This window comes from Phocoena sinus, chromosome 6, assembly GCF_008692025.1.
Source record: "Phocoena sinus isolate mPhoSin1 chromosome 6, mPhoSin1.pri, whole genome shotgun sequence".
NCBI lineage: Eukaryota > Metazoa > Chordata > Mammalia > Artiodactyla > Phocoenidae > Phocoena > Phocoena sinus.
In genome coordinates this window covers 8,560,100-8,586,952 of record NC_045768.1, presented here as the reverse complement: position 1 = coordinate 8,586,952, position 26,853 = coordinate 8,560,100, and the positions used below count along the sequence as shown (strand labels likewise).

At 49.7% G+C, this 26,853-nt stretch overlaps 2 protein-coding genes across 24 annotated transcripts in view; one reads left to right on the top strand and one right to left on the bottom strand.

Moving 5' to 3' along the window:
* RALGPS1 (Ral GEF with PH domain and SH3 binding motif 1) overlaps positions 1 to 26,853 on the top strand; it is a 283,690-nt gene that overhangs the window by 139,065 nt on the left and 117,772 nt on the right. The gene's annotated exons all lie outside the window — the stretch shown is intronic.
* ANGPTL2 (angiopoietin like 2) overlaps positions 17,518 to 26,853 on the bottom strand; it is a 33,944-nt gene continuing 24,608 nt past the window's right edge. The window contains exons 3-5 of the mRNA XM_032635825.1: positions 23,439 to 23,632; positions 21,578 to 21,848; positions 17,518 to 19,322 (exon numbers count right to left, since the gene is read on the bottom strand). Coding sequence (XP_032491716.1) covers positions 19,123 to 19,322; positions 21,578 to 21,848; positions 23,439 to 23,632 — 665 coding nt within the window. The 3' untranslated portion in view covers positions 17,518 to 19,122. The remainder of the gene's footprint in view (positions 19,323 to 21,577; positions 21,849 to 23,438; positions 23,633 to 26,853) is intronic.

The following is a 26,853-nucleotide window of genomic DNA, read 5'->3' as shown; positions in this document are numbered from 1 at the left end:
TTGCAAAAATCACCTATATAGTTAGGATTCTTACCTTGTAATAAATTCCTGGAAGTGTGATTACTGGGTCAAAACTTTGCAAAATTGTGTGCCTTTTCATGTATACTTCAAAGCACTCTCCGGAGAGGTTGTAACAACTTATATTTTCATTAGAAGGGGAAGAAATTGCCTATTTTCCCCATGTGCACAAATGCTGTGTATTTTCATGTGCTTTTTTTTTTCTTTTCCTTTGCCAGTTTGACGGGTGAAAACTATTTCTTGTGGTTTGGTTTTTCACAGTTATGGTAATTTTATGAAAATTTTATATCTCTTTATGATATAAAATAGTATTAAGAACAAGGGAAATAAAGGTTTTATGGAAGTGACTCCTAGTATTTTCAGAAATCTAGTGTAAGTTTTTTGAGATACATTTTTGACAACTTTTAACTGTCCTCTATGAGCATTGTGTATTTAATTTTCTAGTTCTTTTAAATCTAATTTGGAAAACTTAATGTTAGTATAAAATTGTCCATTTGACCCAAGTTTTTGAAATTATTAGCATAAAGTTTTTCCTCACTTAATTTTTTTGAACATAGGGTTTTATGTAGTCACTATAAATTTTAACCTCCTGTGTAGGTATGGTTATACTTGCTTTGCATTCCTAATTGTTTGCATTTTTATTTTCTCTTTCTGTTTTTAATTTGCTTTGCCAGAGGTACGTCTGTTGGTCTTTCCAAAGAATTAGACTTCGTATTTGTTTATCAGTCACATTGTCTTCCTGCTTTCTAATCTACTATATTCCATTAGTCTAGGATGTGCTTTTTTTCTCCACATTTTTAAATCTCTCAAATTGGGATGCATCTTGCAGTTGATGCTAACAAAGCATTGTGACATTGTTTAATTGGCAGCAGTTTTTCTTAGTGTTACATAAAATTATGGTGCATCCTGAATTTATAATAGATGACATCCTAAATTTGACGAAGTATGGAATTTACACTTTTGTCTTTTATAATTCTTCTGCTTTCCTTAAGTTGCTTTGTTATTGTAAACAAATTATTGGCTTATTTGTATATATATTATTCTTTCTACTTTCATTTGGAAAAAGTTAAGGGTATATATTTCCATCTAATTGCTGCTTTTGTTGTATCCTACATGTTTTAATGTATAGTGTACTCAGTGATATCTTTAAATGTTCTGTAATTATAGTTTCAATTTTTCTTTTATCCAAGTGTATTTAAGGTAGTGTTTTTTTTTAATTTTCAAGGGCTTGAGTTTTTGTTTTTTTCAAATGGCTTTATTGAGTTATAATTCATGTAGCATCCATTTAAAATGTACAATCAATGGTTTTTAGTATATTCACAGAGTTGTACGACCATAAGTGCAGTCAATTTTAGAACTTTTTAATCACCCCAACGAGAAACCCCATACCCATTCATAGTCACTCCTTTTCCTTCTAGCCACCTGCCTTCCACCCCCTCACCCTCAGCCCTAGATGAACTGCTAATCTACTTTCTGTCTTCATAGATTTGCTTATTTGGGACATTTCATATGAATTGAATTGTACAGTGTGGTCTTTTATGACTGGCTTCTTTCCCTGAGCATCGTGCTTTTAAGGTTCATTCCTGTTAGAGCATGATCAGTATTTCATTCCTCCTTATTGCCAAATAATATTCCATTGAATGGATGTACCACATTTTATTTGTCTATCATCATTTGATGGATATGTGAGTGGTTTCACTTTTTGGATAACACTATTTTGGCTCACTATTTCACTATTATGCATAACACAACTATGAAGGGCTTTGGTTTTTAAAAATGGTCTTCTCTCTAATTTTTTTTAACATTGTTTTAGAATATATGACACATATGCTTTCTAGGTTTTTTAAAATGTTTGATATTTGTCTTGTGGTTTAATATGACATCAGTTGGTATAAATATTTCATGGGCGCTGGAAAAGATGTAATCTCTCAAGTTGCTCTTATCATTACAACATTCACATTTTTCATTTTTGAGTCCCCTTGCATTTCTAACAGTTTCTGCCTTACATTATTTAGTATACAGTTGGCCCTCCATATCCCTAGGTTCTGCATTCATGGATTCAGCCAACTCTCGACTGAAAATATTCGGGAAAAAAAATCCACAAAGTTCCAAAAAGTAAAGCTTGAACTTGCCAGGTGCTGGCAACTATTTACATAGCATTTAATCATATTAGGTGTTACAGGTAACCCAGAGATGACTTAAAGTGTAGGAGAGGGTGTGTGTAGGTTATATGCAAACACTATGCCATTTTACATAAGGGACTTGAGCATCCCTGGATTTTGGTATCTGCAGGGGTCCTGGGGCCAATCCCACATGGATACCAATGAATGACTATATAGAAGTTTATAACAGTTGCAGATTCATTATGAAGTGTGTCCCATACAAAATGATCTTGATTCCATTTATTATTTGCTTTTATTTCGTTAGTGTTGATTCTTTGAAATCTGATTTATTTTTCCTTTGCATTCATTTTATAAATCTTTGACTATATTTTGCATTTTAATATTTTAAGTTGTTTTGTCTTAAGTGTGATCCTTAAAAACCGTATTTAGTTGGGTCCAATATGAGAGATCTTGCCTTTTAGTAGGGGAGTAAAAGTCTTTCCCGTTTGTTTAGACTTAAGCCATGTTATTGAATTATCATTCTTTTTTCACGCTTCCTTATCCTTTCCTTGTTCTCGTCTTACTGCTTGCTGTAAACTACAGTGCCTTTGCACTCAGATCTGCAGGTGGAGGGCATGTTGGTGTGCGCAGCTCCCAAGCCCATTCCCACCTTGCCTGAAGCTAATCAATTGGAGGATGGGTTGATGGCATTAGGGTGCAGCCCACTGGTTCATCTAGCAGAGGTGCTCCAGGATCGTTAAGGATGGCCTCTTCTCTCTCATAAAATGATCACAAGAGCTGCTGTTGATTTTCTCCTTTCTCTGTGCCCAGCACCTTGCTAGGTGTTTTAATGCACCATCTCAATGAACACTCACAAAATGGCCCAGTGAATAAGCAGGTGCTGAGAGGTTGCCTTGGGTCACATAACTGGAGAGTGGCAGAGCCAGGCCTTGGCCCAGTGGTGTGGCTATAAGCCCTAAGCTCTTTTTTTTTATTAATTTTTTTTTTTTAATTTTTGGCTGTGTTGGGTCTTTGTTTCTGTGCGAGGGCTTTCTCTAGTTGTGGCAAGCGGGGGCCACTCTTCATCGCAGTGTGCGAGCCTCTCACTATCGCGGCCTCTCTTGTTGTGGAACACAGGCTCCAGATGCGCAGGCTCAGTACTTGTGGCTCATGGGCCTAGTTGCTCCACGGCATGTGGGATCTTCCCAGACCAGGGCTCGAACCTGTGTCCCCTGCATTGGCAGGCAGATTCTCAACCACTGCGCCACCAGGGAAGCCCTAAGCCCTTAACACTGCCCTCTCCTGACACCCTACCTCCACTGTTCAGGTCATTATTTTCCTACTCCTCCCTTTCAGTTGCCACCTGTATGTCCTCTGCCATTTATGACTTGTGGGTGGCCTCCATCGGGCGCTATGAGAAGTGGGATGAATTGTCTTGGCTCTTTCTTGTGACACTCTGTTCTTGGACAACAAACCAGTGCTGTCTTGGGCTTCTGAGAGATTGGTTGGTGGGCCTCAGCCAAGGGCTGACTCAACGAATACCATCTCCCCTTGCTGACCTGTGTCCCTTCTCATCAGACTGAGTGTATGCTCCCAGACCCCTCCCCTTCGGATGAGTCCCCTATTCAAGCCTCTGGCCAGATGTCCCTCGTGTGTGACCATGATGGCTCTCATCAGGCCGCAGGATAGGTCCATACTTGCAGCGGACATGTAGTTCGTGCCAGGGCCCCTTGCTGCTGAGTTTTTGGACAGATGCCCCCTCCTTGTCCCTGATCACCTCATCTCAGCTGCCTCTTCCTGGCAGGTACTTCCCAAGAGACTCCGTGCGGGCCTCTGTTCTTCTGTAAGACCCTCCTTGTCCCTGAGTGAGCCTAGCTCCACCGCCTGCTCCTATTCCTTCCCCGCTACGAGGATCTCCCTGCCCCCTTGAGCCAATCAGACTGCATTTCTCATCCTTGCATCAGAATGACTCCTGCAGTGTACAAGTCAGACTGAAAGAACAGGAGGCAACTCCAGTGTGCTTTCTGTCCTCAGGACGGTGTGTGAGGGTTTACCATGGGGGCCGGGGGGCACGGTTTCATTAAAAAGAATGAAGAAAGATCCCATTCTGAGGCTCAGCGGGGCCATCCGTCCTGAGGGCAGCTAAGGCCTCCCTGCACCTCTGATTGCCATGGACAGACCCTGCCCAAATCCAGGTTGTGGTTTTAGTACTGGATTCCTCTTGAAAACCCAACTTGTCCTGGGGATGGATTTGTTTATCAAAAGAGGAAGAGTTACATAATTCCTGGAAGGTACAATATAGGAAAAAATGTCTGAAACCATTTCTTTTTCCCCTGGCAACGTCCTCACTGTAGGTGTTTTCCTTGGGGGAGAGGGAGTTATTCTCTGGGAGGGACTTGAGGTCAGTCCTCGATATTTCCAGCTGATTCGTTCGTTTAGTTCCTGCTTGAGACTTTGAACGCTGCTTCAGTGGTTATTTGCCTCTAATAGCAAGTATAGGTTTTACTTTTGTAACGATTCTTTTAAACCTCTGTGGAAGGTTCTACACTAACTGGTTTCCTGGGACTACTCACACATGTGTCTCTTACTCCATGTAAAGATACCCTCATGTAGTACTGGCACGTTATTAACCATGTGGGTGTGTATTCCAACTCCTTCCAATGCAAATTTTAGAGCCAGTTGGCTGCACTTTGGTGCACTGTTTCTTGTGAAGCATAATTTAAAAAACACCGAGGGAAAAACTTACTACATTTCAAAAATAAGACTCTCTTTGTCTCGAAAAGTTTATTCCCATTTACTTCAAAGTGCAAAAATAGTTCTGGGAAATAGGTCAGTTATTTGCAGCTTAATTTTATCTGATAGCTACTGCTTGTAAATATCCAGCTCAGGTCAAAGTGATAACAAAAGCAGGCAATGAGCTGTGAAGCGTGGCTACAGCATTTACTTCCAAGTAGCTTTATTGATTTAGAGGGTGTTTGGTTTTCAGAACCTATAGTTCCCTCCAGGAAATAGCTAAATAAAATTACAAATGTAATAGATTTTAAAAGGTTTAGAGCCTGATTCTAAAAGTAAATATAGGCAGTGTGGAAAATTGTGATCTCTCAAGGAACAAAAACTAGGCATTCTGACAGTTCTGAATAGTTAGAGAACATTTAGATTCCTGGTAAACTTACCCCGACTTCTAATATGTGAAGTAAATTTCTAGAAGCTAAGCTATTCCTTCAAACAGCCAAACCCTCCCATTTTTAAAAAGCAAGGTTTTATTTTCCAATATGGACTCTGAAGTTTAAAATAAAGGCAAGTTGTTTCCAAATTCTGAGTATAAAATTAACAGACTTAAACTGTGGGATATCTAAAAGGACTTTCAAAAAGAAGTGGTCATTGGTCAAAAAGAAGCATTTACGTTGATACCCCAAAGCCCCCAGAACAGCTGGGAGTGACGGGCTCACACTCTGAGCCTGAGGGCCTCACACGCCAGGCCCTCTGCAAGGTGGGTGTGTTCTCACCCGGGCATCAGACTTCAGTTCTGCTCTGGTGGCGCTCACGGCCCAGATCTGATCACTGACAGCGAACTAGAAACCAAAGTGAGCCGAGCACTGTGGAGGGAAAGGCAAAGGAGTGAATAAAGGGGGACCCATCCCAGGCTGGGGGACCAGCAAGGGTTTTCTGGAGGGAAGCCCTGAAAGATGAATAAGCTGGATGAAGAGGTGGCATGTGAGCATCCCAGACAAAGACGGCGGCTTGTGCAAGAGCCCTGAAGTGGGGAAAAACATGTTTGCTGGGAAAACTGCCTGGAGAGTAGAGAATCAGGAGGAGGGTGTCGTGAGAAGCAGCTGGAGTGGGAGAGAGGGGTGAGGTTGCTTAGGGCCTAGACACTGGGAGTGGGGGGCTCAGGCTCTGGCCTCCACGAGCAGTAGGGGACCAGGAGGGTTTTGAGCAAGGGCGTGGTTGGCTTGGGTTTGCCTTGAACACGGGTCTCCTGGCCGACAGCAGGTGCCCGGCTTGGGGGAGGTCAGGCTGGAGGAGGGAAAACCAGGCAGGGGACCATGCAGAAGCCTGTGGTGCATCACCGTATTTCAGAAACTGCTGGGGTGGGGGAGGGGGAGGGGAAGGCCTTTTGAAAACAGTTCATTTTAGAGCAAAGCCTTGGAGAGACCTAAAACAATTATCAGTGAGCATGTCCCTCATACCGGATTGGAGACGCATGCATCTCCCTGTGCCTGGGCTTTGAGAATGAAGGATGTGTGCATTTGAGCAGAGATGAAAGGGCACGGACACGTGCTCTCTTGATCTCCCTCCAGAAGGCAGGAGGGCTTGAACTGATGGATATCGGCAGATCTTCTGCTTCCCAGAACCGAATCAGAGGGGCTGTTGCCCCTTTGGTGGGGGCCTGTACCACCCCAGGACCAAAGTCCGATGGCTCCCAAGTTAGGGTTACCACAGTGTTATCCACCTGTCCCCAAGTTTGCCAGCATTAAGGCTAATTCTTTCCTTTAACTCCCAACTGAAAAAATTCCATTCCGCATGCAGGAAATTCAGCCTTTTTTCCCTTCAGTTCCCCACCCCACGTGTTCCCAAGAATCCCCAAGGAATACTCATTTGTTCCACAGATCCATCTTGGTTGTTTCTGGTGCCTCAGCCAGCTGCCTGGCCACAAACCCTGATCCCTCCCTCCAGTCATCTCCTGCTTTCCTACCCAGTCTCTCCAGATGGACCTGTGTGGAGCCAGGCTCCTCCTTTTTTTTCTAATAAATTTATTTATTTATGGCTGTGTTGGGTCTTCGTTGCTGCACACGGGCTTTCTCTAGTTGCAGCAAGCGGGGGCTACTCTTCGTTGCAGCGCGCGGGCTTCTTATTGCGGTCGGTGGCTTCTCTTGTTGTGGAGCATGGGCTCTAGGCGTGCGGGCTTCAGTAGTCATGGCACGCGGGCTCAGTAGTTGTGGCTCGCGGGCTCTAGAGCGCAGGCTCAGTAGCTGTGTCTCGTGGGCTCTAGAGCACAGGCTCAGGAGTTGTGGCGCATGGGCTTAGTTGCTCCGCGGCATGTGGGGTCTTCCCGGACCAGGGCTCAAACCCATGTCCCCTGCATCGGCAGGCGGATTCTTAACCACTGCGCCACCAGGGAAGTCCCCCCATTTTTTAAAAAATAAATTTATTTATTTTATTTTTGGCTGTGTTGGGTCTTCTTTGCTGCATGTGGGCTTTCTCTAATTGCGGCTAGCGGGGGCTAATCTTCGTTGCATTGCGCAGGCTTCTTGTTGTGGTGGCTTCTCTTGTTGCGGACCACAGGCTCTAGACGCGTGGGCTTCAGTAGTTGTGGCATGCTGGCTTCAGTAGTTGTGGCTCGCAGGCTCTAGAGTGCAGGCTCAGTAGTTGCGGTGCGTGGGCTTAATTGCTCTGCGGCATGTGGGGTCTTCCCGGACCAGGGCTCGAACCCGTGTGTCCTGCATTGGCAGGTGGATACTTAACCACTGCGCCACCAGGGAAGCCCCAGGCTCCTCCTTCCTTAGCCAGGAAGCACAGCTCGGGGATGGCTAAGGGGATGTCAGTGCCACAAAGAAAAGCTTAAGCCTGCGTTCTGGAATGCCTACTTCTGGAGCCCAGAGCCGTGCCTTTCTCCTCTTTGCCCGATGGCCACGTGCTACAGGGCGCAACAAGCCCAGGAGAGCCTTTGATCAAGTTTCTCCTTTTCCAGATAGAGGAAGGATCCAGCCCCCTCTGGGGCCCAGCAAGCAGGGAAAAGCTACCTTCTGATGCATCTCAAACATGCTTCTCGATCAACAGAATAATCACAAAGACACAACCCATCCCAAATGAAGGAAACCTTTTCCATTATTTTTTTGAGTCATCAGCTGCATATGGTTTTAAATCTCTCCCTTCCAGAGAGAATTTTGCCTTTACTTTTGCAGTCTCAGGATTTGTTACCTTAAAATCCACATTTCTCTGGGACTTCACAGTCTTGCTCAATTTTCACAAAAAGCCAGTGGATGTTATTAAAATCCCCATTTTGGGAATGAAAAAACCCTACTATTTCACTTATGACTTACCAACATTGTACGCCAGGCAGACACCAAGTTTAACTCAGGACCTCATGCTCATGGCTGGGGTTCCACCCTGCCTTAACTTATTCATCCTCCATTTAACATCTGTCTCCGTGGAGAGAAGCAGCATGGGAGGAAAACACGCTGGGGGAGAGGTTTCTTTCCTTCAGGCTTTGCTGCCCAGATCTGAGCAGCTGGTCACATTCGTCCCTTCTGGGGCACAGGGAGGACCTGCAGTCAGCCTTTCTCTGGGTCGAGCAGTTTTGTCTGAACCCCGGAAAGGAGATGAGAGCACGAGCCCATTTTGTGCAAGTGAAGGTGTGTTTCCATAGCAGGAATCTGTGGAGTCATCAGACAACTGCTCCTCTTTGACCTTTAGTCTTTGGACTTCTAATTAGAAGCTGACAATAATAAAAACGACCGGCACTCACATTTACTTCTTCCACCACACAACAGGCCCCACACCAAGCGCTTTACACTCATGATCTCATTTAATCCTCCCAACACTCCTTCCTCTGAGGAAGGCACTATTTTTAACTTATGTCACAGTTGCAGAGACTTAATAAGACTTGTTAAAAGTTTCACCACTTACTACTGCCACATTGTAGTGCTGCGACCCCAGAGCCCCACCACTAACCTCAGATCATGCCATATGTTCCTGCTAACAGACCTTTACCCTCTGGGGAAACCAGACAGTGGGCTGAAGAGAGGAATGTCTCCAGGGCCCTCCTGTGTGGTACAGGGGCTCAAGGTGGGAGAAGGAGGGCCTTCCCAGGGTCAGCCAGCCCTAAAGAAGAGAAGGATTAGGGATAGAGGAAAGGCTAGAGTTTCTCCAGCCGCAGGAATAACGCGGGGCCATTGGGACGTCTCTTTTGGAAAGAGTTAGGACGATGGCCCTGAGAATCTGGAAGATTTCATGTGGTAGATAGCTTCTAAGCTGGCCCCCGACGATCCCTTGTGTACTCCCTTCCCCTGGAACATGGGCAGAACATACTGACTTGCTTCTAACAAATCCTATATGACAGAAATAATGGGATGTCACTCCGGGATTCGGTTATAAAAAGACTGCTTCTCTGTTGGGTGTTGCTGTCGTCTCACTCTTTCTTGGCTCACGCATCCTGGGGGAACCCAGCAGCCGTGTGTTTGGCTGTCCTCTGGCGAGGCCTGTGTGGTGAGGGTGTGAGGCCTGCCGATAGCCACGCGAGTGAACTTGGAAGCAGATTGTGCCTGAGTGGAGCCTTCAAAGGAGGCCGCAGCCCCTCCATGACTGTCATTTCATGAGACACCTTAAGCCAGAGATGCCCAGCTAAAACGCACCCAAACTCCTGACCCACGGAGCTGCAAGACGGTAAGTGTTTATTGTGAGGTGCTAAATTTGGAGGTAGATTGTCACACAGCAATGGATAACTAGTGCATTGCACCAACTTTATCACTACCCCACATATGTTACTTTGTTGCCCCATCTGTATTGGAACAAAATCAGCTGTAAAACTCAACACACAAAAGACTGTCAGATTCTGGATGTTAAAAATAGTATTGAAATACATTAAGTTTACTCATTCACTCATTCATCCATTGCACACGTATTTTATATGAACCCACCATGGGAAAATGAGAGGTTCCAAAGAAGCAGAGGGCAAATCACTGTCCCCAAGGTGCCTACAGACTTGCTGCAGGAGACTACAGCGGGCACCATGATGGAATCAGGAGCAGGTTACAGTTGGGGCTAGAGAGAGACAGACAGACAGGCAGACAGAGGTGAGTTCTACCTAGACAAATCAGGAGATTCCCAACCGCCCCACATAGCAACCTACGCAATGGACAAGTGTCCAATTCCTGTATCTATTTTGGGTTTGCTTTATTGATGGAAATCCAGAGCTGTGACCTGCTCCCTTGTGGAGGTAGGGCCAACATGGAAAAAGGACATAAGTGCTGTTGACAATCTCCAGACAGAGCAGATGCCTCAGGCTAAACTCCAGACTCTAGAGAGCAGACTGTAGGGAGGAAAGGACTCCTTTTCTCTCTCTCTCTGGTCTTCAGTCTCTAGGGCCTGGGCTTCTACTGGTAGAGATGGAGGTATGTACCCCTGGCAATGGGTGCTGAGCTGATGTCTAGAACAAGGGACTAATCTAGGGGCCAAAAGGGAGGAATTACTTCCTACCTGCCCTTGACTATTTACGGAGAGGACTCTATGAACCCATAAATCCAGGACAAGCCATTGATGACAAGATTCCTCAGATGTGTGTTATTTTCTGTTTACTTCTCAGAGACAATATGTCAGAGTAGTTGAGGAGGCAAACTGCGTTCTTTCAGATCCTGACTCCACTGCTAATGAGCCGAGTCCTCTTGGAAATGTTACTTCATTGTCTTTAAAATGGGAATAATCACAGGATCTGCCTCATGGGGTTGCTGTAAAGAGCAAATAAATTATTCCATGTAATGAACTCCAGATAATACCCTGTACGGAGTAATTATTTTCTGTAAAATATTTATCATTAAAAAAACCTCCTTAATTAAAAAAAAAAAAGACTGTCAGATTGATCTCTGGGGCAGCAGGAAGTGCTGGGTCCCAAAATTAGAAGCTAATTTTGAGGGAAGGAAATCTTCTAGGGCAGAGGGGGCAGTTGCCACGTGGAGAGGAGATGAATTCTGGCAGCTCTGTGAGGAAGGAAGGTGCCTGGGGACAAGCTGATTAGAGCCTGAAAGGTCCCAGGAAGTTACCCTCAGAAAGGCCTAGAGTGTAAGTCGTCCAGGGCTTTAGGGGCCCAGGAGTGCCTGTTCAAGGGGGGGGGGGGGGGGCGGGAAGATCTCCACTTCCTGCGGCCAGAAAGGCTGTGCCCAGCAGTGCCATTCAACTCCCATTCATCTTTTAAAAACTCTTAAAATGACAAAAGTAACACATTGTTTGTTGTAAAACTCACACTAGAAAGTCTGTAAAGTAGAAAGTGAAAATCCCCTTCCTCCCCTCCTACTTCTCAGAGGCAGACAGTGTTGGCAGGTTGGGTGTGTCCTTCCAGGCGCTTGAATCCACATGGAGAAGTATCAGTGCACATGGGGGTGTGCGAAGAGTCTCGTGCTTTTTTTTTTTTTTTTTTTTTTTTTGAAGGTCTCGTGCTTTTTAACCAAACTGGGAACCTTTGGGTAGACAGTTTGTTTTGCACCTTACTTTTTGTTCCACTCGAAGTGTGGTGGGTACTGTTCAGTGGCAGCAGGTACAGAACTCCTTCATTTTTCCAAGTGGCTCCGTGGCACCCGTGGCCACGTGGCGCCTTGTTGGACGGGGCCTGGATGTACGTTGATTTGTTTAACCCCAATTGATAAATGCTTAGGTTGTTTCTACTTTTTCCCTTGGACGGGTGGTGCAGTGGAGAACACCTTTTTATTTGTATCTTTACTCACCTGCCAGAGTATTTCAGAAACACCAAGAGCTATAAGTGGAATTGCTGGGCAGAGGTGACGTGCGACTTTCTTTTTGGTCACTGCTGCTGGGGAACCCACTTCCTGGGTTACAGTTCCACTCCCACCCACGCATGCCAGCCTGCCTGTCTTCTCTGCTCTCACCAGTGCTAACCATTACCAACCAGTTTCTTATAATGAAACGACAGGTGAAAGATGGCCTCTGGTTTTAATACACATTTCGCTACCCACTAGTTCTTTGTGCTCTTGACAAAGAAGCTGCTTCCCACTTCAAGCCCGTGCTCCCTGGGCCTGGGCTAGGCAGCCAGGCCTTCAGACCTCCCACCCAGCTGCTCAGCTGCCCCTGCTTCCTGCGTCTGCATCCTGAATGTCTGTCCTTAATTCCTCTCCCCGCGTCCCCAGCACAGCCCTGCACTGCCCTGGCTGTCGGGTTCCTGTGGAGAGGAGCCGATGCCCGGCACACTCACCTCGGGCTCGGTCAGCTTTCTGGGCTCCAGGGAGGCTGTGTGCTTCCTCTAATTCTTTCCGCTCTTCCAGATGACTAGGGCGTTGGCCTCTGTCATCGCACTGCTCCGGAAGGCAATTCTAATCCCATTTGCTCTGTTAGCTACCCTTGTGGGTTCTGGGCCACTCCCAGCTCTGCTAAGGGTCAGGGCGAATGTGGCCTGTCCACCCTTGCCCAGCGAACTGTCCTCCTAATGTGAGATGTCCCTCAGCTTTAGGAGGGTACATGTACTGCAGCAGCGGGAAGGAAGCACCCCTGGCCCGCCCATGGAGATGGATTTATCATGACCGTCGGCGAGCAGTGGGGAGGTGCTGCGTGTGGAAGGGCTTTGGGAAGGCTGCACGGCGGGGAGGGATTATCTGTGTCTGAGTTCCCATGTTTGGGTGAGCTGACCCAGGATACCCCAGGTCAGGAGTGTCCCAGTGATTGTAGGTACCAAGGCATGTGTCCACAAGGGGTGGAATCCCAGGCTAGAGCTGGTTCAGGCCTGACTGCAGGATCTGAGAGAGACTAGCCAAGCAAACCCCTGTCCCGAAGGCATGGAAATGGGAGATAAGCCAACACAACAGGGACCCAGTTACCAGATAGTGCAGACCAAGGCTTGGACAAGATAGAATTGGTACATGAGGTGACAGCCAGACCAGCCACAAGCAGGACACTCCTAGTGCCAAAGGGCGGTGCTTGGTCTGTAGATTGTCCTCCAAGAGGAAGGGAGAGAGGCAGGGCCCAGCCACTTTAGCCCTGGCAAAGGGTTGTGAGCCCCAAGAAGCTGAGAGATATTCTCCATCACTGCCCCCTATTGTTCTGTGCCCTCAGCTCTGAGATAAATTGGGCAAACAGCCCTGGACTGACTTCCTGACACCTGGGGACCTACTGTCCATCCAGCTGCTTCTGCACAGGTAGGCTGGCTGGCCAGCTCACACACCCACTTCTGTGGGCAGCAGGCTCCATGCTGCATGATTCTCAGACGTACTAGGAAGTGCTGATGGGGTGAGAGAGGAGCCTTAGTCATTTCATTTCATCATTGGGGACAGTGATCTAATCCTGCAGAGGCAGGAGCTCAGGAGTCAGACTCGAGCTCAAATCCTGAGCATCTCAGGCTGCATGTCACGTACAACTCTGAGCCTCAATTTCTGTTACGTCGAAGGTTGGGTAGTTGTAGAACCCACCTCACAGGGTGGTTGTGAGAGTGTAAAGAGACACACATGGTGCCTGGCACATGGACAGCGCCTATAGATTGTGGGTGGTATGAGTGTTATCCAGAGGAAATACTGCCTGGAAGAGCCCAGCAGTGGGGAACTTGTTGCCTCCTATATCTACGAAAACTATTGAGAAACCCGGCATATCCAAGAAGGGCAGTAAGAGCCCCTCTGGGCACAGCCGTGTGTCAGTCGTGTTTAGTGACACAGCTGAGCCTGGGAGGGCAGGAGTCCGCAGGGGAGGGGCTGGGGAATAGGACGTGATCTAACGAGTAATGGGGCAGTATCCACCTAGTTGGCAAAATACGGTCTCCAGAGAGGATGGGGACCAACAACAGCTGGAGTATAGTCCAGACACCTTTCTGGATATAGAGCCAGCCTTGACCCCTGCTCAGCTGGGACCGTGGGAACTTCCCCCATGCCTTCCACAGCCTTGAGCTCCAGCAGCCGCGTTCCTTCCACCAGCTCTGCTCGGAGCCCAGTCGATAAGAGTGAGGACACCCAACCCGAGTGGGCCAGTGGGTCCTCTGGCTGGGAGTTGGCTGCGAGGAGAGAGTCTTCAGGTCTTTGCTGGTACTCAGACCAGGAGGACATGTGAGCTCAGAAATTCCATGCTGGGAAAAGCTGATCCATGCACAAGAAACAGAGAGAGACCCTGCAGGCAAGGGAAAGGGAAAGGACAGAGAGAGAGGCTGAGAGAGTGGATTCCTGGCCTCTTGAAGACTTTCCAGGCAGTTTCTGGTTCCTGGTCCTTGTGAGGCCCAGCTGTGTCCCTGCTCATGGACTCCGGGAGATACCTCATGTCCTTATGTAACCAGCTTATTAAATGAGCTGGACCCAGTCAGGTGTAAGAAGAAACCAACTTTATTTTTCCGCAGTGTCCTTTCCAGCCTACTCTGTGGATTCGTTCTTTTCCCAGTCAATGCTGAGAACTTAGCGGGCCCCGAAGTCTCTCTGCTGTTGATAGTCACGTCACTCCAGACCATCCAGTGTAGGAGTCCGAAGTCTGGACTCCTACAGCCGGTCCTGCTGGAGGCCTGGGGTGGGGGAGGGCACATGCTTGGGTGCCTCCACCAGACCCTGCAGTTCTATTGCCTCCCTCCTGGTCCACAGAGCTTTGTGGCCCTTGGGGTTGGAACAGACGAGACAGACAAGGGAGAGGCAAGGGCCCCTCTGATGTGGCCTGTTGAGTCGGGACCCAGAGCTGGCACCCTTGGGTATGCCAGCTGCCCAGAGTACCCACGCTCTGTCTTTTCCCTCTTCCTGTCTTTTCTCCCTCTTTGTTGCCGCTTCTTCAGAATTTCCCTTCGGGGCACCTCTGACTCAGCTCCCTCCATGGGGCAGTGCTTCTCCTCTAGCCGACCACTTATGGCCCTTCCCTGGCTCCTGGGTCTCATGCACCACCCCTCCTCACCATCCAGGCTGCCCTCTGGTTCCTAGGAACTGTGTCCTTGCCTCCCCGCCCCCATCGGTGGGCTTGCCCTTTGCTCCCAGCGCAGTACCCGCTTCTTACTGCTCTCCACGTCTGGTCTGCAGACTTGAGGTGTGAGTCAGATGGTAGTGCTAGACTCTTGGAATGGTCCCTGGAAGCTCCTCTCACTGATTGAAGGAGGGGGAACACCTACCCTCCCTGTGGTGGCAGGGGGGAGCATATCATGGGGACGAGTCATCCCCCCACCCCGGGATACTTTTTCTGCGCCTCTTACACAGGCTGCAGGTGGGCAACCAGCTAATGCTGCAGAGCCAGTTTGGGGCCTCCCCCTTGCAAGGAGGGTGTTGCACCTTTTGGTCCATAACGTGGGAGCTCTTATCAGTTATGATTTTGTCCTTAGCCTTTCGAGACTCGAAAAAAACCGAGGCTGAAAGAGTGCCTGTTTAACATTTTGTTACACTTAAAATGTTCCTTTTTTGTTTAATCCAGTTCTCTAGCTTTCCTTTACTGTAACTGAGAGTTTTTACCAGACTGTATAAAGCAGATGAGGTGCTCTTGGGAGATCGGGGGGACCCCTTGAGCTCCCAGAGAGCATCTGCGGAGTATGAACATCATGGGTTCCCATCCCCAGTGTTTGCAGTAGTTCAAAGGTTTCTCTTTCAATCTGGATCAGATTGGCAAGATTCGGGGGGAGGGGGCCCTGTTCAGTGTCACTTGCTTGGGGAACATCTCTGTCTCCCTGCCGTGTTCTGCACACGAGCCCAGCAGGTGGGTGCCCTCCACTGATCAAGGTGTCACTGACTTCCTTCTGGGTCTGCAGAGGCACTCACCATGGAGACCTTAGTAACAGTAGGACCCCTATGACTGTAGGCCTTAGAAGTCCCCAGGCGGGATGGGCGAGGAGGACTGTTGATGTGCGTTGGTTGTGCCGAGTGCTGTTTGCCGGCAGGGGGGCGACTCCCTGGGCACCAGGCGTGGCGCCTGAGCACAGCCCTCTCGTCTCCCTGTTCTCTTCTTTGATGCTGTTGGTTTGGTAAACTTGCTCCCCTTCCTCCATTTTACTTCAGGGAGAGTGGGTTCCACATCTCTGATGGGCTTATGCCTCCCTCTCCTTCCATATAGCTGGGGTATGATTTGACCAAGACCCAGGTTTGGGTATCAGGGTGTGTGGGGTTGGAGAACCAGTGGCGTCAGGCCCTGCTTTTGTTTGGTTCCCAGCTAGTTTAGTAAAGGGTTGCTCCCCCTTGTCTAGTGTGGCTTTCCAGAGCTCTCTGCTTTGGGGTTTGGACATACGACCAGTGACTGGTAAGGTTGGGCCCTATTTTCCTTTGCCGTCAATCCTTGCATCCCACACACCCGACTCCAGGTATGGGAGGGGGTAGGTGTGGTCTGAGCCGAGGTTGAGGACACCTAGTAGTGTCCAGATTCCACTATGACCCCCAACACTGACTAGGCACTTGGGAGAAGGGAGATGAGAACTCTTAGTGCTTGACATCTAGAACCTTCTGGACTAACTCCTGCTGGGGCATTTTACCAGCAGTCTGGCTGTGAGCCTCACTTTCTCCCCTTCTGTGAAGTGAGGGGAACAGTCCCTCCTACACAGGCTGCCGTGAGGTTATGTAAGAAGACACAAGTCCAATTCCAAGCACGTAGTAGGCTTCTGTAAACATCAGTCTCTCCACAGTACAACTTTGCTAGAAAAGGCTCTCACATGGCAGCATTACTTTGTCATTAAGAAGAGAGATTGGCGAGTCCAAAGGTTTAAGTACGTTTTAAATTTTGATATATACCAAACTGCTCTTGCCAAACCGCTCTTCAAAATTATTGAATCAGTGTTTACTTCCGCCCAGAGTGCATAGAGTACATATTTCTCCATTCCCTTGTCAATGTGGAGATTGACATTTTTTCGTCTTTGCCAGTCTGCTAGGCACCATGTGATGGTTTATGCTTGATTTAATGTACAACTCTGCTGATTACTGAGGTTGGCCTCTTTTCTTGTTTACTGGCCGTTTGTGAGTCTTCTAATGTGTTTGTATGCTTTACCAAGTTTTCTATCACAGTTTGTATCTTTCTTCTTAATTTGAAAGAGTTCTTGGTGTAGCATGAATATTAATCGTATACTTTTCTCTTGTTTAATATTTGCCTTTCAATCTCAGTCATGTTTTATTCTGTTTTGTTTTTCAGAGGGCAAAAAATTCAGGACTTTCTTTAGTCCTATCCTTTCATCTTTTCCTTTATGGTTTTGGCGTTTCTCATCAGGCCCAGAGGCACCTTCCCTACCGACAGATTTGTTTTATAGGAAGGTGGTTCTGGCAGCTAGTGTGGAAGTCGGATTGGGACGAGGGAGGTGGAGGCACAGGGCTCCTTGGTCTGGTGGGGAGCCTGTTGCTGTGGTCGAGGGGAGAGGGGAGGAGGGCCTACACCAAGGCAGAGAAGAGGCCTTGCACGGAGGGGTGGGTCGACCTTGGCCAGGGGGAGGGAGGAGTCCTGGCTTCTCACCCGAGCAATTGAGTAGATGGTGAAATGAGACCAGACCTGGGGAAAGGTGTTTCAGGTGTTGACTGCACTGCTTGTGTCTGGCAGAGACATCCAGGACGCAGCTAGACATAAGGAGGTGGGGCTCCAGGAAGCCATCTTGGCCTGAGGTACTGTCGTGGGACTCCACAGGGCAGAGTTGGAAACCAGGGATAGGGAAAGTGTGATTTAATTGATTTCCATGGATGAATCTCTTCCTGGTTTTACTCAAAGAGGCTCTGGTATCGGAGGTCCCAGGAAGGCATTCTAAAACAATAATGCACAGTGTAGATACATCCAAGTAGCACTGATGGCTTTTATTGCAGATGTGTCATTACAAGGATAATCTGAGAATATATTAAAAAAAAAAAACACGTCCCTTTTATATACACAAAACATGCTACATGGAACACTTTGTGAGACTGCTGAGGTAATAGGCACACAGCCAGATGTGGACAGTACCGAACGTTCCAACATCTCTCCCACCCCGACCCACGTGCCCTCTAGGAGGGTCTCATCTTCTTGTTCATCCCTTGCTCCCTGCTTGGCAAGAGTCCCGGTAGTACCGAGCCCGATGCTCCGTGGCTAACAGGACTAAGAAAGCCGCCCCACTGTGATGTGCTGACCCAGGGCTCCGTGGCCCCTGGTTATTCAGTAACTCACGACGAGTGGCTAGTTCTCATTTTTGTGGTGCTTGATCTCCGGGGAAGTGTAGTTTGGAGATGAGATGTGGACACTAGTTGGCCTGAGAGCATGGGACCTTTGGTATGTAGCCATTTGGGGCCCCAAACGATTGGATGATGACTTCTCTTCAATCGAATATCTGCTGGCAAGGTAGGTTATTATTTCTGTGAAGGTTAAAATAACAGGGAGGCTAAACTGTGACTGGAAAATATGAGACTACAAATACCATTGTCCTTGTGGCCGAAAGTTAGCTTTTGGGCCTGACTTTCCCTTTCCTGACCACGTGGAGTCCATGCTTTCCTACTCAGAGGCTAAGGAATGTTGCCTGGAAAGAAAGCACAGGGGTACAGAAAAGGTGAGGAGTAAGTAGGCAAGGAATAGAGAAGAGCAGAAAAGGTGCCTGGAACACAAGTGGCCGGGGACTGGAGCATGGAAGGTACTTAATTGAATGGCATTGAATACATGGATAGGTGGGTGGATGGGTGGGCGGTGAAAAGTCCTGAGAATGAGGAGAAGTACAGAAATAAAGAGGGATGGGGGTTTTGAAATTGGGTTATGTGCCAAGGGGGATCTTAAGCAAGGAAGTTGAGAACCCCTATGTGAGAGAATAGTACTGTAGACAGTCCTGGAAGAATCCAGGCCTGTGGACGCCAAGGATTGTTCTTTGAATGAGAGCTACACAGTCTGTGATCTGCCCTTAGACTCAAGTAATACAACATGAATGAACTGCTCTTCTCCTAAGAGCAGAGCTGTTGTTTACAGCCTCAGCATCTGAGAATTGAATATACATGTATTTAGGTATATAAGGCAAACCTATATATGTATCTAGATATATGCCACGTGTATATATCTAAATTCATATATACATGGTATACACATAAGTGCACAAGGTCGGCTCACACACGTGTATATTATGAAGGTGTTTTGCAGTTGTGTTTTTATTGCTGGGGCTTAATTTATTTAAGGAAAGACTTGTCTGCCGTCCTGTCCTGTCTGGAAACACGAGGGGCTGTCCGATGTGGAGAAGAGTAGTAGCAACAGAGAATACCGCTTGGATTCAGTTGTATTGTCTGCCACAGTGACTTGGGAAATCATAGTCCAGCATCGCAGTCCTCCCAGTCCTGAGGTGAACTGGAAGGAGGCACTCTCTGGGCTGGGCCAGCACAGCCGGGCAGGCTCCTGGCGGCCACGAGGGGTCAGGAGCGGGGCCAGCCTAGTGGAAGGTGTTGGGGTTCGGCCGGATCATCATCACCACCTTCTTGAGAGAGTAGGAGCCTCCTCGGAACTCAGCCCAGTAGACTCCATCCTGATAGCGGCTCCGGTAGTGGCCCCCGCGGTACCAGACCCCGTTGAGGTTGGAGTGGGCACAGGCATTATACCACCAGCCGCCCTTCTGGTAGTGGGCACAGTTGCCTACAGGAGAGAAAGAGCGAGAAGGTCTCAGGGAGGAGGTTCTACCCATGTCCACCGTCTGCTCGGGGGGCTTCCGAGGGACCCCCTGCGGAGGCATTTGGACCAAGGGTGCCTGAGAGGGGACGGGGCCTCAGACCTGCCTGCTGACTAACGAGCTCTGTGATCTTGGGCAGGCAACTTAACCTTGTTGAGCCACTGAACTCTCATGGTAAAATAAGGTTGAGCGTGCTGCCCCTGCACAGTACGGGACCCGTGTGGGACCCGAAGGAGGCCACGGATTAGCCCAGGGCTCGCTGCAGAGCAGGCACCAGGGAGGAAAACAGAAATGACCTGAGGTGGGCGGGTAGAGGGCCAGTTTTTCTTAGGAATGTTTTTTAAGAGCTGAAGCTATTAGATCAAGAGTCTTTATAGAATGACAAAGGAAGTGTTTAAGATGAAATGTTCCTCTTTTCCTCCCAAGCCTGTATTCCAGCCAAAAACAATTTTTTTTTTCCACAAAAGCAAGATCTTTTCATAAAGTTTCTGGCACTATCATATCATGCTGGATTTTGCTGCCAAGGACAAGCAGTTCGGAACAACAGTCGGAACAACAGTAAAAGTGTGGGCAAGGTACAAGCGGGCGTGCAGGGGCATCGCCCTTACCAGGAGGGAGGGGTAAGACATTGTCAGGCCCAGGGAGAGACCCCACTCAGGGGAAGGGCTGCCCGGTCAAGTTTGTGGGTTTGGGGGCCCGATGGGGCGGGCAGCTCTGCTCCGGGAGAGGCCTTGGGGCGAGGTGAGGAGGGAACAGGCCGGCTGAGGCAGAAAGCCGAGAGGAGACTCAGCCCCAGGCACCCCCCAGAGCCCCAGCAGCCCACGTTTTCCCAGAGTTTTTCTCTGGCCCCTCTGGGCCATGACCCGAGGCCACGAGGTCCAAGTGGCAGCATCAGATTTGGAGGGCAGAACCCTCGGCGCGCCACAGCCAGCCTCCCATCAGCCAGTGGACGCTCCGCCTGAGCTTGCCTCTCATGCCTCCAGGGCCAGGGAGCTCACTGCCTCACGTCCACTGACCCTGCTGCTGGACAGGCCTGACAGTTGGGGTTGCAGAACAGTCTGCTCCCTGCTCCCCATAACGGCCCTCAAGAAATGCTGTAACCAGCCTCTCTGTCCCCAGAGTCTGACAGTTCTGATGAGGGTCATCTTCCTGCCCTGCTCTTCCGGAAGCCTCGGCAGCCCCGGCCTCAGACGACACACTGCCTCCTCGGGGCCCCTGCAGCAGGGTCAGTTCTGCACTGCTGACCCTAGGTAGAGGTGTCGGTGACCTGGAGTGGGGATCCGTCCTCAGGATGTAGGCAGCCGGGCTTGCCAAGGAAGTGCAGGTGGTTCCTGGTGGGACAGTCCTCAAAGGGGAGGCTGTGGCCTTTAGAGTGGGACCTATCGGGGAGCTGGGGCAGGAGGAGGCTGGCTTTGCCCATGAAAACAGCCTTGGCCTGGAGGCGGGCTTGGCTCCCCAGGGACCAGCCAGCGAGGGCCCAGGGGCCCTCATCTCAAGGAATTGAGGTGTGGAGCCTTGAGATGAATGTGGGGGGTTGATGTCTGGACTCAGGGTTGGACTGTGTGTGTTCCTTACAGTTTTTTGTTTTTTCCCTTGTTTTTTTGTTTAATAAAGACCTGGACTTGAGGCATGTAATCTTGGACAGGTCGTTTCATCTCTCATACCTGGTTTCCTCTCATAGCTTCCCATAGCACTGCATTGTCAGTACACACTAGAGACTGCACCCACTCAGAGCCTGACTCCGCCAAGTCCCAGACAGAGCACTTCAGGTACATTCTCACCTTCTCACCACCCCGCTACGTAGGTATGTCCTTATTTCCAGATGTGGAAACGGGCCCAGAGAGGGCACAGGCATGTAGGAGGTGGGGCAGCATTGTTAGCCAGGGTGTAACATGGGGACATGTCGCCGTGACACCCAGTGCCTCAGGCAGGGGGTGATGCAGTGCACAGCCCAGTACAATGTCCAGCTTGGCCTAGAGTGGCCCTCAGATATGTAATTTGTGCACCTCTTTACCTTCCCCTTTTTGTAAATGCCACGGTGACCCAGCCTTGCGAAGGGGATCTGTGGGCAGAGGGCAAAGGAGTGGGCCTTCAGGGGATGGGAGCAGGGTTGGGCAGCTGGGCCCTGGGATCTTCCTGTTCTCAGGCCTGGGAGTCAGTCTCGGCTTTGACTGACCTCTTTCCCCTGCCCTGCACCTGGGTGTGACTCCCCCGGTCCTACCTGTGTAGACATCATGGTCTCTGTCCAGGGTGGTGAACTGCTTGCCATTGTGCCAGGTAAAGGAGTCACCGGCGTTGCCATGGTAGCGCCCCAACCGCAGCTTATAATACTCGCTCTCAGGCTCCAGGCGGAAGCTGGCATATTCTGCAAAGACCTTGCGGCCAGACCAGTCTTCCATGGTCACCAGCAATTTGTAGTTGCCTTGGTTCGTCAGCCAGTAAATGTTCTCCAGGCCCAGCCAGTACTCGCCGTCAATGTTCCCAAACCCTTGCTGGGGAAAACGTGGGCAAGCATTAGTGAGGAATATGTAGTGCACTCAGCCAGCAGGGCCCGGCTGTCAGCTGCTCAGCGCCAGACAGAGAGGCCTGGAAACAGGCAGAGCAGAAGGCAGGCCTGCATTTAATTCCCCACTCCCCCAACCTGGCTGTCACTTGATGAGTCACTTTGCCTGTCTGAGCCTCAGTCATGCAACACTCAAGACTATTTAGAGAGTGCCTGTTTCATGCTAGTCATCGTGTGAACGTGGGAGACGCTATGTTACCTTCCCTGCAGGGTTGCTATAAGGACACACGTAATATGGTAAATTAAGAGCCTAGCACACAGTAGGCATGCAACATGAGTTCCTTGGACAATTCCCTTACCTTCTCTGAGCTTCTGTTCCCTTCTCTGGGAAGGGGCTGTGTGTGAGGGTCCCATGTAAACTAATGCACAGGTGTGAGCTGTGACAAAGGCATGCCACATCCACCTGAACACCCTCCTAGGTCTAGAATCCAGGGGATTTGTTATAGTTTTTCCAAGTATTTTTGGGTGTCATCAGCCGAGTGGTGGCCACTTGAAGTCTTGAAAAATAGGTGGATTCATTAATGATAATAATAGCTAGTATTTAGTTAGTACTTACGGTATATTGGCACTGTTGGCAAAACTTTCCGTAGGTCATTTTATTAACCCTCATGCCGACTCTGTGAACTAGGTACTATCATTATCCTCCCTAGAGTGGGTGGACTGAGGCCTGGGGAGGCCCAGTGTCCCAGAGTGCCTGAGGGCGAGGTGGGTTGGAGGGCAAGCAGGACAGGACCGGGGCATGGCAAAGCCACGTGTGGGTGTCGTGGTCCAGGGAGTTTGTCGGCTCTGCAGGTGTCAGAGGCCTAGGCTGTATTTACTGCTCTCCCCCTTCCTGACTGTGCCACCTTTTCATCTGTAAACTGGGTCCAGACCAGTCTCTTCCTCCTGGGGTTGATGTGAGAGCAAAGGAGGTAATGAACGGAAGCACCCAGCGCTGCGCCTGGCGTGTGGCAGGTGTCAGTGAACTCAGCTGCCCTTGCGTCCTCGGTACCACTTCTTTGTTCAGAGGAGCGAGATGGGTGTTGGGTGGGTGGAGCCCTTGCAGCCTTTCCTTCTACAAGGAAGAGCATTCAACTTCCCAGGAATTGGGAGCCCAGAGAATGAGCCCTGGAATTAGGACCCAAGTATTCCCACAGTTCCCCAAAACGGGCTATGTGGGAGATTTTCCCGGGGCTTGGGAGCCTTAGGACTTGCCCCTTCTGGGCTGTGAGGACAGGTCTTCCCCTTGAGAGCCCCAGCTGGGACCAAGGTGCTCCCCACACCTGGCTGGGGTGAGGGGCTACTGCACCCCAGCATTTCGAAATTCCCACCCCATTCGTGGGGCTTTTGTGGTCTGAACCCCTGTCTCTGTCCTGCCACAGTTGCTAGTGGGGCAGCGAAGGAGCGGCTGGTCCCCCCCACCCTGGTGAGTTTGCAGAAATGGCCCTGTCAGTGTCCTCCTCCCTTGGGCCACACAGGCCCTGACAGGCAGCAGGCACCTCCTTCCGAGGGCCCTGGCACTCAGGTGGGCAGTCCTCACCTTGTACGTCTCCCAGTTTCGGAAGAAGTTGACCGAGCCGTCCAGGCGCCTCTGGATGACGGTCCAGCCCCCGGGGTCATGCCTCTGGTCGCACCACACCTGCATGAGGCGGTTGGTGTTCTCTGGCTTCACCAGGTAGATGGAGCTGGTGTCATGACCATCCTCCAGGGCCTGCAGGCAGTCTCTCCACGGGCCTGGGGACACAGGTGTGCGGCCGTCACAGACCTCCCTGCTGCCTGGCCACCGAGCCACGTCCTCCCCTCCCCTCACCCCTGGCTGCGACCCGCGCGGCACGGCCTCGGGCAGGACTCCAGCTCGAAGCCACAGACCTGCAGGGTGAGGGGCCTGATTTGGGTAGCCCAGGGCTAGGGGTCTGGGCGCACTTTCACCCCTGACTCCCCTGTGGTGTGATTTGGCCGAGCTTCCTTACCTCTCCAAGCTCTCGGTTTCCCCAGTTTGTAGAAGGGAGATCATGTTTACCTCATTGGGGCTGTAAGGATTGCTTGGATCATTTGTGTGCAGTTCCTGGAGTGATTTTTTCTTTTAAGTTGGTTATATTGGCAAAAAGAGATGTAAGCCTGCTGAGAGACAGCAGCGTCCGTCAGCACCGAGCGGGCTCTGCCCGGTCAGTGAGCCGGGCTCGCTGCCCCTCCCAGCACGGCTGACTCCACGCCCGCGACGGTGCTTGGTGACAGTCGTTGCAGTTTTTAGTAAGTGAACTTCCATGGGGGTCACAGGGGCCCAAACAATGCCCAGAATCTGTAGCCAGAGGTTTCGGGATATTTCTGGGATTCAGATGCTGGCCTCCAAAGACCTTTAGCGGGGACCAAATTTCTGTTCAGCTCCATCTGTATTTTCCAAAGGAGGCTCACTGAGGGCCAGGTGCTCAGAGCCCATGTTTTGAGGTCCATGCGCTCAAAGGATGGTGTCTAGGGCACCTTCCAATCCATGGCTCTCTTTTGAAACTGAGACGAGAGGGGTTCTGTGATCTGTGGCTTCCCCGAGTTTGGGCAGCCCAGTCAGAAGGGATGGTGTCACTACCGTAGGTCTCTCAACACCCCTCCCCCACTTCCCCTGGTGGTTTCCTGTGTTTGGACATTGGTCACATCAGCAAGAGGGTACAAACCTGAGTCACCAAGGGCCAAATAAGCTGGCTTCTTCCTTATTGATCTGAGAAAACTTTCAAAGTTTTCCAAGACCTAGCCATTGAACTGTGTATTTTACAATAAATAAAATCACCACACATAGCTTCAGCTTCTCTTCAAAACAATCCTAAACTGAGAATGGTTAAGACCAAACGTCCTAAGAAAATTCCATCTTATTCTATTAATGTGTATGTTTATTCAACAACTGTTTATTGAGTTCCAGCCCCAGCAAGTCCTGTGCCGGGCAGTGGAAGCCTAGGGCAGGCGGGGGCTGCTCCCATGTCCAGCGAGCGGGGAGCTGACTTCACCAGCTTTCTCTCAGCCTGAGTTCCTGTGGAATCCTGTCCTTCCTGTGCGTGGGGGAGGGCGGAAAGGGCAGGCATCAGGGACGGGTGCATTTAGCTTTTCCTGTGTAGGTCAGACTTCTCACATTCCCCCCTAGCTGTGATCGGGCTGGATTAGTCCACACCTGATGGTTAAACAGGACAAGTTTGGGTTTGGTCTTTGTTGGACACCTCAAGCTGGCTTCTCCTGAGGCCTCACAGATGGGCGTGAGCATCCCCACCTGGAACCTGACGGCAGGGCGGGGGCGTCTCGCTCACCCCTCTGTCCCCAGCACTCAACAGCACTGAGAGGGAAGGTGGGCATGGGTGCCCACCGCTGACAGCTAACTGGGGCTCCCCCTTCATCCTCCAGCCATTACCTGCTGGCCAGCCCTCCTTCCCCCAAGGGATGGCCAGGGCCCCAAGCGCCCGCCTGGTAGCAGACGTGGCGCAAGCAGCTGCTTCCTTCTTTGCCTTGTGCCTCTTCCGTCCTGGGAAGCGGAGGCCAGACTCCAGAACGAACATTCATGAAGGAGAGAAAGATTTTGGTTGTGTTCAGCCCGTGGCCCCGGGGACCAAAGCGGAGAATGGGAGTCTGTCTCCGGCAGCTGGAGCAGAGCACAGAGCGGGCGTGGGAGGCCTCCCAGCTCGATACCAAGTCAGAAGCACAGGAGAGGCCATTCGATGCGGAAGCTGGTGACAGAAGGTCCGGCAGAAGCCTGCAGAATAACACCCAACTGAAAACGAGCAGCCAGGCCTCTTCCTGCAGAGCTGCCGTGGGGCTCCATGGATTCTCAGGCTGAAAGGCTGGCTTTGAAGGCGGCGCCGCATGGGGAGAAGCTTCGAGGACGCCAGGAGGGTAGCCGGTCAGCTTCGCGGCTCCCATCCTACGCTACCTGTGTGGGTTCCCTGAGTGGTTCCAGCTTTACCTTTGACATTTCTACAAAGGGCTGTTTTTAAAAGGCAAGTATTTTTAAATATTTTGGAGCCAACCAATCCCTTTAAGAGTTTGGGGGAAGAAGCTCCAGACCCTCTAACTAGAAAGATGCACAGACATACAATTTTGCTTATAATCAGAAGGTAAATGGACTTCCAAACCCCAGATTATGAAACCCTGCCTCTGAGAGAGGCTTGACTGGAACGGTAGTAACAATAAAATATTTCTACTAGCCAACACGTGTTGGGCGTTTACTACGTGCCCCATCCATGCATTTATACCCGAGATCTTCCTGACACACCTGCCAGGTAGCTAGTAGTCTCCCCACTCTACAGATGAGGAACCTGGAGCGTGGGGACGTTGGGTGACACTCCCTCCCGGTAGGGGCAGGTACGGTATCTGAACCCAGTGTTCGTCCAGAGCCCACGCTCGAAAGCCCTCATCCTTTTCCTCAACCGGAGTGGACTCCAGGATAGGGGTCCAGGCTGACTTCTCTCCGTGTCCCTACAACTAGTCTTAATCGTTGCCGGTCAGCCAGGTTAAGAAAAATAAGAATGTATACTTCTTCTCTGTCAAGGTGTTATGCCTTTTTAAATCTTTGATTTGTTTTTCTTCTATGCTTACCTTTTGGTGTCCTTTGCCCATTTTACAACGATTTCGACTAGTTTACAACTATTTTAGTGTTTCTTATGATGGAGAATCTTTCCTTTCCTTTTTTTAAAAGGCAAATCTAGCAGTTCTTTCCTTGAAGGCTTTTTAGGTGTGACATGCTTTCTAGAATCATGGAGTAAGTGCAAAATAGTGTAGACATGTGTAGTATTTTCTGCTGTTACTAAAAAATAATCTCCATACATCTACATCCTTCACTTCACATGACACTGAGGACTTTCCATCAAGGATGTTTCCAGACAGTTATCTCTCAGATACCCTTGCAGAGCTCTAGAAGATCTTCAGCATTCAAACATGTTCCCTTTTCTTATTAAAGGCACTAGTGGCAAAGGTCAGAAAAT